This window comes from Heterodontus francisci, chromosome 40 (assembly GCF_036365525.1).
Source record: "Heterodontus francisci isolate sHetFra1 chromosome 40, sHetFra1.hap1, whole genome shotgun sequence".
In the NCBI taxonomy this organism is placed as follows: Eukaryota; Metazoa; Chordata; class Chondrichthyes; order Heterodontiformes; family Heterodontidae; genus Heterodontus; species Heterodontus francisci.
Window position 1 is genome coordinate 18,100,260 of NC_090410.1, and position 16,965 is coordinate 18,117,224.

Sequence of the window (16,965 nt, forward strand, 5' to 3'; positions counted from 1 at the left end):
AGAGAGGGATAGACTGAATAATTACAGTCCAGTCAGTCTAACCTCAGAAATAGGTAAATGATTGGAATTAATTCTGCGATACAGGATACACTGTCACTTAGAAGGGTACAGATTAATCAAGGATTGTCAGCATGGATTTGTTAAGGGATGATCTTGTCTGACCAACTTGGTCGAGTTCGTTTAAGAAGTAACAAGGAAGTTTGATGAGGGTAGTGCAATTGATGTGGCCTACATGGATTTTAGCAAGGCTTTTGACAAGGTCTCGCATGGCAGACTGGTTTTTAAAAAAAAAAAGCCCATTGGATCCAGGGAAATGTAACACGTTGGATACAAAATTGGCTTAGTGGCAGGAAACAAAGGCTAATTGTTGATGGGTATTTCTGCAACTGGAGGGCTTTTTCCAGTGGCATTCCGCAGGTCTCGGCACTGGTTCCCTCTCAGTATTCTCCCATTAACCGTGTATTCCTTTGCCTTGTTTGACTCCCCAAATGCATCACCTCATGCTTCTGGTTGAATTTCATTTGCCACTATTCTATGCACCTGACCAGTCCATCAATATCTTCCTGCACCCTACAGCCTCCTCCCTTGCTTTTTACGGTATACATTAACGATTTGAACGTAAATGTAGGGGGCTTGATCAAGGAGTTTGCAGACGACACGAAGATTGGCCGTGTGGAAGATAGTGAGGAGGCTGCAGGAAGATATTGATGGACTGGTCAGGTGCATAGAATAGTGGCAAATGGAATTCAACCAGGAGAAGTGTGAGGTGATGCATTTGGGGAGTCAAACAAGGCAAAGGAATACACAGCTAATGGGAGAGTAGAGAGGCGTAGAGGAAATGAGGGACCTTGTAGGTCTGTGCGGAGGTCTCCACTTCCTCATCAGCACCTCATTAGAATTAGAACATTACAGCGCAGTACAGGCCCTTCGGCCCTCGATGTTGCGCCGACCTGTGAAACCATCTGACCTACACTATTCCATTTTCATCCATATGTCTATCCAATGACCACTTAAATGCCCTTAAAGTTGGCGAGTCTACTACTGTTGCAGGCAGGGCGTTCCACGCCCCTACTACTCTCTGCGTAAAGAAACTACCTCTGACATCTGTCCTATATCTTTCACCCCTCAACTTAAAGCTATGTCCCCTCGTGTTTGCCATCATCATCCGAGTAAAAAGACTCTCTCTATCCACCCTATCTAACCCTCTGATTATCTTGTATGTCTCTATTAAGTCACCTCTCCTCCTCCTTCTCTAACGAAAACAACCCCAAGTCCCTCAGCCTTTCCTCGTAAGACCTTCCCTCCATACCAGGCAACATCCTAGTAAATCTCCTCTGCACCCTTTCCAAAGCTTCCACATCCTTCCTATAATGCGGTGACCAGAACTGCACGCAATACTCCAGGTGCAGCCTCGCCAGAGTTTTGTACAGCTGCATCATGACCTCGTGGCTCCGAAACTCGATCCCCCTACTAATAAAAGCTAACACACCATATGCCTTCTTAACAGCCCTATTAACCTGGGTAGCAACTTTCAGGGATTTATGCACCTGGACACCAAGATCTCTCTGCTCATCTACACTACCAAGAATCTTCCCATTAGCCCAGTACTCTGCATTGCTGTTACTCCTTCCAAAGTGAATCACCTCACACTTCTCCGCATTAAACTCCATTTGCCATCCCTCAGCCCAGCTCTGCAGCCTTTCTATGTCCCTCTGTACCCTACAACACCCTTCGACACTATCCACAACTCCACCGACCTTCGTGTCATCCGCAAATTTACTAACCCACCCTTCTACACCCATTTCCAGGTCATTTATAAAAATGACAAACAGCAGTGGCCCCAAAACAGAACCCTGCGGCACACCACTAGTAACTAAACTCCAGGATGAACATTTGCCATCAACCACCACCCTCTGTCTTCTTTCAGCTAGCCAATTTCTGATCCAAAGCTCTAAATCACCTTCAACCCCATACTTCCGTATTTTCTGCAATAGCCTACCGTGGGGAACCTTATCAAACGCCTTACTGAAATCCATATACACCACATCCACGGCTTTACCCTCATCCACCTGTTTGGTCACCTTCTCGAAAAACCCAATAAGGTTTGTGAGGCACGACCTACCTTTCAAAACCGTGCTGACTATCGCAAATGAACTTATTCTTTTCAAGATGATTATAAATCCTATCTCTTATAACCTTTTCCAACATTTTACCCACAACCGAAGTAAGGCTCACAGGTCTATAATTACCAGGGCTGTCTCTACTCCCCTTCTTGAACAAGGGGACAACATTTGCTATCCTCCAGTCTTCCGGCACTACTCCTGTCGACAATGACGACATAAAGATCAACAACAACGGCTCTGCAATCTCCTCCCTGGCTTCCCAGAGAATCCTAGGATAAATCCCATCTGGCCCAGGGGACTTTTCTATTTTCACACTTTCCAAAATTGCTAACACCTCCTCCTTGTGAATCTCAATCCCATCTAGCCTAGTAGGCTGTATCTCAGTAATCTCCTCGACAACATTTTCTTTCTCTACTGTAAATACTGACGAAAAATATTCATTTAACGCTTCCCCTATCTCCTCTGATTCCACACACAACTTCCCACTACTATCCTTGATTGGCCCTATTCTAACTCATTCTTTTCATAGTAGCATTTTGGAACACCCTCTGCTTCAGTTTCAGCAGTCTGCTAACTTTTTTTAACCCTGGGTCGGCTTGCTGAGCCTCGACCAAGGAAGACCTGTTCAGCCCATCCTCTGGGTCCTCTAACTTCCCACAGAAGGTTTCAGATAACAGTAAGGTCATCTGTCCGTAGGAACTTGTTTGACCTTGGACCGGGTCACTACGCAGGAAAAATGCCGGGGACCTTTTCCTGTAACTGTTCTGTCTCTCAAACCACTGGGGAAGCTACCATCTTCGCCCCCAACAAATCATTTCCAAGGAGCAGATTGACCCCATCCAGCGGTAAACTCAGGACAATCCCCATGGTTACAGTCCTGAAACAAAGTCGCACTCCGAGTGAGCCCAGTATAAAGGTGTGGGCATGTACTTTCCTCCAATACCATTCAATGCACTCTCTGGAGGGAAAGGTCATTCCTTTTCCCAGCAGAAGGGATTGGGTGGCCCTGTATCCCTAAGTATGACTATGGGTTTACTCGCCTCACTCAAAGGGTTTGGGGTCATTTTCCTCTGGACACAAAATCCTGTTAACTCTCAGGGATTTTATGTTTTCCTGCACTCTCAACTGTAGGTTTACTGGGTCCCTCTGCCACTGTTAAAGCCACAACCTGCTCTGATGTGCTTTCCATCAGGGCCCCATTTCCTGTACTGGTGTGGTGTACCCTGACTAAACCTATGAGTTTTCCCCATAACTTCCAGCAGTCAGCTCGAAGGTGGCCTGCGTTATTACAATGGAAACATACAGGCTTCCAGGCATCACTCTTGTTTTCAGCACCTTCCTTTTTGGCTTGAGGAGGGCCCCCTATGTTTCCAGCTTTCCTTTCCCACTCATGGCTGTTCATCCTCCCACACTCCCACCTTCAATCCTTTTCAGGTTTTTGGAGGTGACTGGGGAACGGTGTCCCTTGGGCCAAGGGCTTGTGAATAAGTGTATAATCAGCATTGCTGCCTGCCTGGCTCTTGGAACCTTTTTTTCTTCCATGTGGTTTCTTATGGAAAGTGGAAGCGAGTTTTTGAACTTCTCGAGGAGGATCACCTCTAAGGTTTTCATCAGTGGACTGTATCTTAAGTGCTTGTATCCATTGGTCAAAAGCGAGTTGCTTAACTCTTTCGAACTCAATGTACGTTTGTTCAGGCTGCTTTCGGAGAGTTCGGAATTTTTGGCGGTACGCCTCCGGTACTAGCTTGTGTGTACTCAGGATGGCCATTTTAGTCTTCTCATAATCTGATGAACTGTCATCAGGCAACGGTGAATAAACCTCATAGGCTTTTCCTGTTAGTTTGCTTTGCAATAACAGTGTCCAACTGTCTACTGGCCACTTCAGCTGTTTTGCAAACTTTTCAGCACAGATGAAAAATGCTTCCACATTCCCCTCATTGAAATTTGGTATCAATTGGGAGAACTTTAAGAGCTCAGTACCCTGTCCTGAGCGTGGGGTAACTCCCTCACGAGCGGTGCCTTCATTGGATACATTGGGTCTTTCCCTGTTCAGTTCAAGCTGCCCTAACTCCCTTTGGAAAGCTCTTTTTCCCTTTCCTCCCTTTTTCTCTTTCCTGAAACTGTGTTCTTTCTGCTTCAGGAATTCTAATTCTAGTTTCCTCTGTTCTAGTTGTACCTTAGTTAATGTTGCTTTGTCTGTCTCAAATTCTATACCTGTCCCCGGTTCTTCAGTGACAATTTAAAAATGGTTAGCCACTAGTTTTTGGATTTCAGACTTCCTAGCTTTTGGCTGGATCTCTAACTGCCCAGCTACATTCTTCAACAGGTAGGGCTTTTAACCTGGCCCAAGTTAGTTCACTCTGTTCTAGGAAGGTACTGGCCTTGAATGTGGGCATTTTAATACTCTGGCACTGAAAACCATAAGAAAACCTGTATTGAAGTTTTTAAATTATTGCTCGGGATCAGTTTGGTTTCCCGCTTCCAATTTCCTGTTTGTCTTTGGGTATGATTTCCCGACAGGAGCTCCCAAATTTCTGTTATGGTTAATTGAGGAGGGGTTGAAGGGCTTCCCTCTTTTCCCTCTCCTTGTTAGACCACAACAGGTGTAATTCTTAAAGTGGATGTACTGGCCAATTCATTAGATGTTTAATTACTATGATCATAGCACAAACCAATCGGACAGGTTTTCTTGAGTTTAACAAAGCAAGAGGTTAACTTTATTGTACCTAAACTGAACTAATAAAATAATAAACAATGCGCCAACTTTCTCACACTCACGTAAACTCTAGAGGTTTACACACACAACAGTATGTTACCGAGAGGGAAAAGGTAGATTGGTTGAGTTACAGTCCATAAAAGGTGAAGGTTGGTGATTCGGCTGGCTTCCAGCTGAATGTGGTGGTCCTGAGGCTTTTAGTTTGAAGACGTAGATGACTGGTTCAGTGAGTTTCTTGGAGAAAGCAATGTGGATGATTTCCTCTAACAAGGTTTCTGATTGTGGCCGAAGTATGCAAAGGTGGTCAGTCAACAAGCAGGATTTGAAAGCTTTCAAGCTGGAATAGAGAGAGGGACCCCCCACTTAGGGTCTGCTCGTGTCACCGTCCAGTTGCTTTTTTCTGTGCTGCAGAAAGACACAAGCTTGAATCCACAGATGGGGAGGGGCTTGTTAGATGACTGCCACTCAGTCATTCAAACATAGCGGTTAGCAGCATTTTTCTGCTTGCTGAGAGAACAGGCAGTTCCTTTAAACTTCCCAGGTGTTGGTTCTTGCTGGGGAAATCAGTCGACATTTTGTGTCTCCTCACAGACCTTTGCAATGTAGAATACAGTGTAGCCTACTAGGTGATCATCCTAAGCTGCTCGCAGTCATTCTGTTTTAAATGTCGTCTTTAAAAATGTCTTTTTAAAAGAAAATATAAATTCAGGTCTCCAGTCAGTGGCTTACAGAAAATTATCATTCAACAAAACACATTGGCGCAACAGATATGAAGAATAGAAAAACAGAATATTTTTTAAATGAGAGAGTAGTTAATGTTGGTATTCAGAGGAAATTGGATGACCTAGACATGAATCACAAAGTTAACACACAGGTAGAGCAATCAGTTAGGAAGGGAAATGATACGTTGCCTTTATTATAAGGGGGTTGGAGTATAAGAGTAAGGAAATTCTGCTGCAGTTGTATGGGGCCTTGGAGTACTGTTAGTTTTGGTTTTCTTACTTGCCTTAGTGGGGATGCCACGAAGGCTCATGAGATTGATTCCTAGCATGAGAGTGTTGTCCTCGGAGGAGGGATTGAGTAGAATTGGTTTATATTCTCTGGAATTTTGAAAGATGAGAGATGATCTCATTGAAATGTATAGAATTCTTAGGTGCTTTACAGGGTAGATGCTGGAAGGGTGTTGTCCCTGGCTGAAGTGTTTAGAAGTAGAAGTCATAGCCTCAGAATAAGGGATCAGCATTTATGACTGAGCTTAGGAGAAATTTCTTCATACAAATGGTTGTGAATCTTTGGAATTCTCAACCCGAGGTGTGTGGATGCTCAGACGATAACTATATTCAAGGCTGAGATCGATAGATTTTTGGGTACTAAGGAAATCTGATATGGGGGATGGTGTGGGGAACTGGAGCTCTTAGAAATTCAGCCATGATATTTTTGTATGTGGAGCATCTCGATGGGCCATATGGCCTGCTCCTGCTTCTGTTTATGTCCTTAAGGGATATGGAGTCGAGGCGCAGATCAGCCATGATCTGATTATCTGATTGAATAGCGATAGAGGCGCAGAGTGACCTACTCTTGTTCTTATGGTCACTAAAGCTTGGTTTGAGTTTTAGCCTGACATTCACTTGTCTGCTGTCCAGCAAGGGATTCTGGATAGCGACGAGGGCTGAGAATCTTTATTGTTTCTCCCTCTATCTTCCCCACCCTGCCCCAATCAAGTGCATCCTTATCACTGCAGCTGGTGATGACTCACTCGGTGCAAGCTTGCAATTGAGCTTGGGACTTTGCCTGTGCAGCTTAATGCTACGTGAAGCCATGCGTAGGGATAAGAGATAAATATTAATTCTCCCTTCCCTAAGTCCACAGTCCACTGAAGAAATGTCTTAGCTTCTAACCTAATTGGGAGGAGGGGGGAGAGGTTTTATGTTTATCAAGGGTGTTGGTGCTGGGAAATTAGATATTTTCCACTTCAAGCATCTAATGTTAGCATCAAACACTCCCAGGTCAGAAATAGCAGGAATTAGTTGCAGATTAAAGTTTCCTTCACTTTGCTCAACAATCTGCTTTAGTCTCAACCTTTGGAACAAAAGCACAGTCTTTGAAGTATAATTGTCCCTGGAGGACAGGGAGAAGTACCTACAAATGTACGAATTAGGAGTAGGAGTTGGCCACTCGACCCCTTGAGCCTGATGCACCGTTCAATAAGTTCAAGGCTGTGTGTATTCCTTGAGTGGGTCTGATTTCACCTTTTTCAGCCGTCCAATCATGGAAGGCATCGATGTCTCTGAAAAGCTGCAAACACAATGTGGATCTCCAAATTTGTGGCCTTGCTGTTGGCTCTCAAGCTAGTAATGGGGCTCCAGCATCCACCTACTCCCTCGGGCACAGGCAGAGTGAGTGTGTGAGGAGCTGCCCGTGAGTTATCAGCGGCCAGTTTTGCTCAATGTGCTGTGCAGTAGCAGCTGGTGTAACATTTTTTGTTTTGTTTTTAAATACAGAAGATCTGGAGGAGGAAATGGAAACAGAAACAGAAACAAACACGGACAACCCACAGCAATTGACTGAAAAACAGCAACACCAGCTCAAACATAGAGAGCTGTTCCTATCACGACAACTTGAGTCGTTACCAGCAACGCACATACGGTAAGCAGAAGTTTGCATGAACACAATCTCCCTACCCTCACCCACAATATGTCCAAATACAGCTGGTGCATCCCATCTTTGCTGGGAGCAGAATTTAAAAGTATTGTCCAGGCGGCATGCTGTTGGTAGCAGCAGGCATTCTAATGTTGCTGTGCCACAGCTAATCCATCCATTAAGATGGTTTGCCACCTTGTCTGGGAAGGGAGAATCTGTATTACTGCACTGCACCTTGGATCAATGACAGCTACCTTTACTTCATTAAGAACCACAGTTCTATGTTATGTTCTACAGCCCAGTTCCTACCACATGGGTTCAACATAGAGCCGACCGACAATATGAAACAGACCATGTGTTTTGCTCTCTTCTGTGGGTTGTTCGTCTGAAGGTAGTCTAGAGCAGAGATTCACAACTGGGATTCTCTGGTAAATTTCAGGGGGTCTGCAAGTTTGTTTGACCCATTAGTAGTCGTCCCTGTATATAGAGACAAAGGGAATAGTCTGAGCTATAAAAAGACTGCACATGTCGGTTTTTGCTGTTGGTCGCGATTTGCATGTGGCTGGACAAGTTTGTTTGTATGTCTCAGATTTATCCTTTTTATTGCTGCTACATTCATAACTTCTAACTATTAAAATAGTAGGAGTTATAACTTCCTAAAACCTGAGTTAGGAGTGGGAACATTCACAAGTTAGCCCGGCTTTGGACTGAAATAGTGCAAGCTTTGGGGAGGCGGTGGCGTAGTGGTATTGTCACTGGACTAGTAACCCAGGGACCCAGGGTATTGCTCTGGGGACATGGGTTCAAATCCCACCACAGCAGAAGGTGGAATTTGAATTCAATTAATAAATCTGGAATTTAAAAAAAGCTAGTCTAATGATGGCCATGAAACCATTGTCGATTGTTGTAAAAACCCATCTGGTTCACTAATGTCCTTACCTGGTCTGGCCTACATGTGACTCCAGACCCACAGCAATGTGGTTGACTCTTACATGCCCTCTGAAATGGCCTAGCAAGTAACTCAGTTTGGGCAATTAGGGATGGGCAATAAATGCTGGCCTGGCCAGCGACGCCCACATCCCATGAATGAATTTTTAAAAAGCTTTCCTTAGAAACCTTTTTCCTTCCCCTTGTGAATTTCAAGACTCAACTCGCTGATTGGTAGATGAAAGGAGGGCTTCGGGTACAGTTTTCAGAGAAGTTGAGGCCAAAACATTGTATATTTTCAAGAAGGAGTTAGATATAGCTCTTGGGTTTAAAGGAATCAAAGGATATGGGCGAAAGCGGGAACAGGTTACTGAGTTGGATTATCAGCCATGATCATAATGAATGGTGGAGCAGGCTTGAAGGACCAAATGGTCTACTCCTGCTCCTATTTTTTTATGTTTCTATGTTGAACTAGTATCAAGTATTAGCAGACAAGTCAGAATACCAGAATGATCAAATCAAAAACGACCATAACATTACTGCAGCACATCGAGTGCAAGAATTTGGAAGCCAAATTCTGCATGCTGATGGTGGAATACTGTTTTGTACACGCTGCAGTGTTTCATTGAATCTCACATGGTGGGCAGAGGTTCAGCGCCACTTAAGAATCTGAAAACCATTGCAGCAGAAAGAGAGCATCGAACGTCACATTGCTGGAAAATGAACATGCTTTAAAAAAAAAAAGCAACAATTTCACCTCTTTTTAAGAAGTAGACAGAAATCTCAGAAAATCGTCAGTTAGTTACAACGGAACTTGTGGATGCTTTTGCAAGCATCAACATACCATTGGCAAAACTTGATCTCCCAAAGCTGCAGATAATTCGACATAATGTGCAAAATGATGGTCGCTTGTCAACTGCAAATAAACTACAACAGGCTATCTGCCGAAGGTTTTTTGCTACACATTGTGCAAACTATTCCAACAAACTCAACGTGGAGAGTGCCACGGGCAGGTATTCTCAGCGCAGAAACAGGAAATGAAGGAAGAGACAATTGCACGTTGCTCCGTGCTTGCGTTCAACAACTGACTTCAGTGAATGAAGAATGTATTCTATTTATAGTCAGTGTTTTAGATTAGTTTTTGAGTACAATAAATGCTATTTGCAACCAGAAACCTCCCTTATCTTTGACTTTTTGTTTTAAATAGATCATTTTCATAATTTGTTGCGACACTGAAATTTAAGATTCAAATATGTGAAATCGTGAAATTCACGATTCTTAAAATGCCGTGACTCTGAAATTCATAAAATTTGACCTTGAATTTAGTAGGGCCCTACAGATACGGGGCAACCAGCTGTCACATAGGTGGGTTTGAACTGAAAAACCCTTGCAGATGGGACTTGAGGCTAAAGCGATGCAAGTTACTCGGGAGTTTGAAGAGTGACTGGGTGATAACAGATGTTAGAGTGGACCTTCCCACTGCTGGAAAAGTAATCTTGAAAATATTTTTAGCTCTTTTGGCCATATATTTATGGGAGTGTAAATCAATCGACAGAAAAGCTGCATTTCTACAGGGTGATACTTTTCAGAGAGTCGTGTTTCTGAAACCTCCCAAAGCGGTGGCAGATGCAGAAGGAAACTATGGGAACTAAACCAATGTGTCTATGGCCTGAATGATGATTTCGGGGTGTGGTATTTTGTGGTGACATCTGTACTGCTGCTGATGGGTTTTGTTCAACTAACATCAGATCCCACAAAGTTTTATTGGCATGATAAAGGAAACTTTTCAGGCATCTTCGTAATGCATGTTGATGCTTTCATCTGGGGTGGTAATACTGTGGACTTGGAGAAATGTGTTAAGATTAGAGTAGAATTTATTATTGGGTATCAGTCTTGTGGGTTTTTAAATATATTGGTTTAGATTAAGCAGAGTAGGTCTAGAATAACTTCAAATCAATAATCCTATTTCAAGAGTGTTACTTTCATTCCCGTTATTCGTTCTAGGTCCTCACAGAAACGGGATCGTGTATCCAAAGAAGAGACAGCAATTGTGATGCTTCATTGGTCAGTTGAATTGGTTGGGCACTCAGACTAGAACAGATGCTGGTTTTGATGTGTTGGAGTTAAGTGCTATGATGAAACACCCCAAAGTCAAGAATGTTGAAGGGCAAATCTGTTCTTGTTCTTTGGCCTCCTTGTCTCGAGAGACGATGGGTAAGCACCTGGAGGTGGTCAGTGGTTTGTGGAGCAGCGCCTGGAGTGGCTATAAAGGCCAATCCTAGAGTGACAGACTCTTCCACAGGTGCTGCAGATAAAATTGGTTGTCGGGGCTGTTACACAGTTGGCGCTCTCCTTGCGCTACTGTCTTTTTTCCTGCCGACTGCTAAGTCTCTTCGACTCGCCACTGTTTAGCCCCGCCTTTGTGGCTGTCCGCCAGCTCCGGCGATCACTGGCAACTGACTCCCACGACTTGTGGTCAATGTCACAGGACTTTATGTCGCGTTTGCGGACGACTTTAAAGCGGAGACAAGGACGGCCGGTGGGCCTGATACCAGTGACAAGCTCACTGTACAATGCGTCCTTGGGGATCCTGCCATCTTCCATGCGGCTCACATGGCTAAGCCATCTCAAGCGCCGCTGGCTCAGTAGGGTGTATCTGCTGGGGATGTTGGCTGCCTCGAGGACTTCTGCGTTGGAGATATGGTCCTGCCACTTGATGCCAAGAATTCTTCGGAGACAGCAAAGATGGAATGAGTTGAGATGTCGCTCTTGGCTGACATACATTGTCCAGGCCTTGCTGCCATAGAGCAAGGTACTGAGGACACAGGCTTGAAATATTCGGACTTTTGTGTTCCGTGTCAGTGCGCCATTTTCCCACGCCCTCTTGGCCAGTCTGGACATAGCAGCGGACGCCTTTCCCATGCGCTCATTGATTTCTGCATCGAGAGACAGGTTACTGGTGATAGTTGAGCCTAGGTAGGTGAACTCTTGAACCACCTCCAGAGCGTGGTCGCCAATATTGATGGATGGAGAATTTCTGACATCCTGTCCCATGATGTTTGTTTTCTTGAGGCTGATGGTTAGGCCAAATTCATTGCAGGCAGCCGCAAACCTGTCGATGAGACTCTGCAGGCACTCTTCAGTGTGAGATGTTAAAGCAGCATCGTCAGCAAAGAGGAGTTCCCTGATGAGGACTTTCCGTACTTTGGACTTCGCTTTATGACGGGCAACATTGAACAACCTGCCCTCTGATCTTGTGTGGAGGAAAATTCCTTCTTCTGAATACTTGAACGCATGTGAGAGCAGCAGTGAGAAGAAGATCCCATACAGTGTAGGACAAATAAAACGTTAAATAAAAGTAAATCTGGAGAAATACATACTTAAGTTCCTATCCTTCGGTGACCCAAAGAACATGAAACTAGTCATTTTAGCAATGCCTCTTATTCTAATCTTCCTGATGAGTATTCTAATGAAATTGGTTTCATAATATTTCTTACGGGTGAAGATGGGAAATGACCTTTTAGCTTGGAAAGCTAAGAAAATAAAAAGTTGTTTAAAAGTACTTTGGCTGCTGAAACACCAGCTCTTGTAGAGACACTGGATATGGGATTCTATTTGTCAAAACTTTTAAGTGCAATTCTGTACAGTGGGTGTACTGAAGATGGTATACTCACTGAATGTCATGTAGATAATCATTCATTGTGGGACAATGTACACTCTACAAATGTGATGAGAAAAGGTTAAAGATTGACCTTGAAATAAATGCTGGTGAGAAAGAAAATCTCAAATGGGTGGAGTCCAGGAGGGGGTTTTAATCAAACCTTCAAATCACAGTCATCAGTTAGAAGATGCAAAAAATGTCTGCCTCTGGGGGTCTCTACCCTGACTGAACAGGTGAAGGGCACGGAGCAGCCATTGAAGGTGAGATAGACCCAAGTCCAATGCAGGCAAGACTTGTGGCAGATAAGAGATACTCTGTTTCATGGTTCAGGGAGTGTAACAGAAGGGCTTCCTCCAGTCATCAATGTCTGATTGTTTTACAAAAAGAAATGCATCTACAAAGAAATTGTTACGGGTCCTAGAGGAGGGGCATTTCGCAGTGTAATGCTTTGTGCAGAATATGGAGGTCTTTGATCTAATTTATTTTGACATTTTGTTTGTACATATAAACTGTAATTAAAGGAATCTGTTAATTGTTTATTAATTGTATGCAGGTCGTGGGCATTACTTCAGGAGTCATTTGTGTCCATGTAAATAGACAGAATAAAACTGTGGTTTTTGGGTTAGGAGGTGTATGTTTGTAATGTGTAACTCTGTAAATAAATGCTCATAAAAGTGTGTAAAGATTGGTTCTAGTTCTAACCTTCACCAAATGGTTTTCTAGAATACAACACGTCGTGCCCCATTGTGCAGCATCACCACGAGGAAGTACATCGTGCCCCATTCCACATCACCTCCTGACTGCATGGATATACATCATGCCCCATTGTTCTCCAGTTGGGGATATAGAGTTTCAGCAGAAACGTTTTGTCTTTCTTCAGCCAATTATGTTGAACCGTGGAAATAGGAGCATTGTCTCATACTTGGGCTCTGGCTAATCACTTCCAGCAACTATCATCCAAAACCTATTTGCTGAGCATCTTGGGAATGGTTGTGAGCCTCTTTAGGGCAGCTTGTGATGAACCAGCATTTTGGTATTTAAGATCCAATGATGAGATTTACCCTTTAAATCATTAATCCAGGTCTTTTGAGGGGCATTAGCAAAGCAGTGTCCCTGCCTCAGGATGGAGGAAACAGGTTGGTGGAGGCCCAAATCCCTTCTTTGAACAAGGGTTTTCCCGTTTCTGCCATATATCGGGCTTTCAGGTTGATTGTGGATCTTATGCATGGACTGGACTGGAGGAAGCCCTTCTGTTACACTCCCTGAACCATGAAACAGTGTATGTCTTATCTGCCACAAGTCTTGCCTGCATTGGACTTGGGTCTATCTCGCCTTTCTTCAATGGCTGCTTCGTGCCCTTCACCTGTTCAGTCAGGGTAGGGACCCCCAGAGGTAGACATTCCTTGCATCTTCTAACTGATGACTGTGATTTGAAGGTTTGATTTAAACCCCCTCCTGGACTTGAACACATGATCTTAAGTTGACACTCCAATGTAGTGCTGAAAGAGTGCTGTACTGCTGGAGGTCCCACCTGTTTGATCGCTGCCTTCAGGTAATTGTTAAAGACCCATGTCACTCTGTGAACAACATGGAGCTCTCCAGGTGTTCTGGCCAACATTCCAACTTCAACCCGCACCACCAAAAAACAAGACTTCGTTAGCCTTTCCCCCTTCTCTTGTATGTTGGATCTTATTGTGTTGCAGGTGGCTGCTTAACTTACTGCATAAGTCACTGCATTTCAAATCAATTCATTGTACACAAGGCATATTGGGATATTTGTGACTTGAAAAGTGCTCCATAAATAAAAGCCATTTTATCTTTATATAGTTTCCTGAATTATGTAAAACAATTTTTTCATTCATGGGATGTGGGTGTCGCTGGCAAGCCAAATGAAATACTTTTTGAAGTGTAGTCACTACCAGGAGCCGAGCGGAGCTCTTGCAGCGCGCCGGAGTTTTGAGAAAAAAGAAAAAAAAGCCTTGCATTTATTGCCCATCCCTAATTGCCCTTGAGAAGGAAGTGATGAGTCACCTTCTTGAACAGCTGCAGTCCGTGTGGTGTAGGTACGCCCACAGTGCTGTCAGAGAGGGATTTCCAGGCTTTTGACCCTGTGACAGTGAAGGAATGGCAATATAGTTCAAAGTCAGGACATGAAAAAATATTGGCAGGTAAAATCAAGGAAACTCCAGAGATGTTTTATCAGTGCCTTAAGAGCAAGAAGATAACTAAGGAAAGGGTAGGGCCAATCAGAGATGCACAAGGGTAACTTATGCATGGATGCAGAAGATGTGGGCAAGGTTCTTAATGAGTACTTTGTCTCTGCCTTCACAAAGGAGAAGGATGATACAGACATTGTAGTTAAAGAGGAGTGTGAAATATTAGACATGAGAAGCATAATGAGAGAGGAAGTACTAGGGGGGTCTGACATCCTTGAAAGTGGATAAATCACCAGGGCCGGATGGATTGTATCCCAGGCTATTAAAGGAAACCAGGGAGGAAATAGCGGATGCTTGGGGGATTATCTTCAAATCCTCACTAGATGCAGGCGAGGTACCAGAGGATTGGAGGTCTGCTAACGTTGTACCATTGTTTAAAAAGGGTGCGAGGGAATAGGCCAAATAATTATAGGCCAGTCAGTCTGACTTCGGTGGTGGGCAAATTACTAGAATCAATTCTGAGAGATAGGATAAACTGTCACTTAGAAAGGCACGGATTAATCAGTGATAATCAGCATGGATTTGTTAAGGGAAGGTCGTGTCTTACGAACTTAATTGAATTTTTTGAGTAAGTAACTAGGAGGACTGATGAGGGTAGTGCAGTGGATGTTGTCTACATGGATTTTAGTAAGGCATTTGACAAGGTCCCACATGGCAGACTGGTCAGAAAAGTAAAAGCCGATGGGATACAGAGCTATGTGGTGAGTTGGATCCAAAATTGGCTCGGTGACAGGAAACGAAAGGTAGTGGTCGACGAATATTTTTGCAAATGGAAGGCGGTTTCCAGTGGCGTTTCACAGGGCTTAGTGTTGAGTCCCTTGCTGTTTGTGGTATATATTAATGATTTGGACATAAATGTGGGAGGCATGAGTGGGAAATTTGCAGATGACACAAAAATTAGCCGTGTAGTTGATAGTGAAGAGGATAGCTGTAGACTCCAGAATGATATCAATGGTTTGGTTGAGTGGGTGGAAAAGTGGAAAATGGAACTCAATCCGGAGAAGTGTGAGGTAATACATTTGGCAAGGGCAAACCAAACTAGGGAATACCCAATATATAGGAGGATGTTGAGAGGAGTAGAGGAAGTGAGGGACCTTGTAGTGCATGTCCACAGGTCCCTGAAGGTGGCAGGACAGGTAATAGTGGTGAAGAAGGCATATGGAATGCTTTCCTTTATTGGCCGAGGTGTAGAATACAAAAGCAGGGATGTAAGGCTGGAATAAAAACGAGAAATGCTGGAAATACTCAGGTCTGGCAGCATTTGTGCAGAGAGAAGCAGAGTTAACGTTTCAGGTCAGAGACCCTTCTTCAGAACTGTAATGCTAGAACTGTATGAAACGCTGGTTAGGCCACAGCTGGAGTATTGTGTACAGTTCTGGACACCACGTTACAGGAAGGACATAATTGCTCTGGAGAGAGTACAGAGGAAATTTACAAGAATGTTACCAGGGCTTGAAAATTGCAGCTATGAGGAAAGATTGGATTGGCTAGGGTTGTTTTCCTTAGAACAGAGGAGGCTGAGGGGTGGCTTAGTTGAGGTGCACAAAATTGAGGGGCCGAGAGTGTAGTCAGGAGAGTTTCCCCTGGCGGAGAGGTCAGTTACCAGGGGGCACAGATTTAGGATGATTGGTAGTTGGATTAGAGGGTACATGAGGAAAAACATTTTCACCCAGAGGGTGGTGGGTGTCTGGAATTCACTGCCCAGATCAGTGATGGAAGTAGAAACGCTCAACTCATTTAACAGGCACCTGAAGTGCTGTAACCTGCAAGGCTACGGACCAGGTGCTGAAAGTTGGGATTAGATTGGATGGCTAGTTTTATTAGCTGGTGTAGACACAATGGGCTGAATGGCCTCTTCCTGCCGTAACTTTTCTATGGATCTGGAACTCGCTATCTACGCGAGTGATGGAAGTGGCGATGATTAATGATTTCAAACGGATGGACACTTGAGGGAAATAAACTTGCAGTGCTATGGGATGGAATGGGACTGACTGCATTGCTGTACAGAGAACTGGCATGGACTCGATGGGCTAAATGACCACCCATTGTACCATTATGACTCTATATACTTAGCATCAACCAATTCTCAGACATACATTCTTTCAGTCCAGGTTTGACTTTACTTAGAGCCTATATCAGCAATAGTCGGATTTCCTGCATTCAGACAGACATGGATGGGAAGTGGAATCATGCATGGACATTCAACCTCGCAGACTCACTCGCGCGGACGCAAGCATGCACGTGTCTTGCTCGGTGGAGTGTTTTGAGCATAATGAGAATTGGTGGTTTCTGTTTAGATGTCTGCATGTTGTGCATTAAACTTGCTATAGGCCCCAGATTGCCCTGGGTTAACCTAATAATGTGTTTTATGTCACTTTGCTTTTAAATATAACAACCTCTCTCTTTGTCTCCACACAGAGGTAAATGCAGTGTGACTCTGCTAAATGAAACTGAAGCGGTCTTTTCGTATCTGGAGAAAGAGGTGAGATTTCTTCATTTTGTCCTCTTCCGTTAGAGGGAGTACAGTATGTCACATGGGGAACAGTGATCTGTATTCTCAAATTTCCTGAGTATTGTGTGCTTGTCAATGAGGAGAGCGTGTGTGTGCACACGTGTTGGTAAGGAGTGTGGTGCACGCCAGTGAGGAGTGCAGGTACACTCGGAAGCGAGGTTGGTGTGCGT

General features: G+C 44.0%; 1 protein-coding gene across 6 annotated transcripts in view; it reads left to right on the top strand.

Annotated features, from left to right (window-relative positions):
* Positions 1 to 16,965, top strand: part of LOC137353125 (metastasis-associated protein MTA1-like) — a 135,047-nt gene that overhangs the window by 81,065 nt on the left and 37,017 nt on the right. For all 6 annotated transcript variants that reach the window (XM_068019143.1, XM_068019144.1, XM_068019145.1 and 3 more), the window contains 2 exons: positions 7,341 to 7,485; positions 16,702 to 16,765. In XM_068019143.1, the coding sequence (XP_067875244.1) occupies positions 7,341 to 7,485; positions 16,702 to 16,765 (209 nt within the window). The remainder of the gene's footprint in view (positions 1 to 7,340; positions 7,486 to 16,701; positions 16,766 to 16,965) is intronic.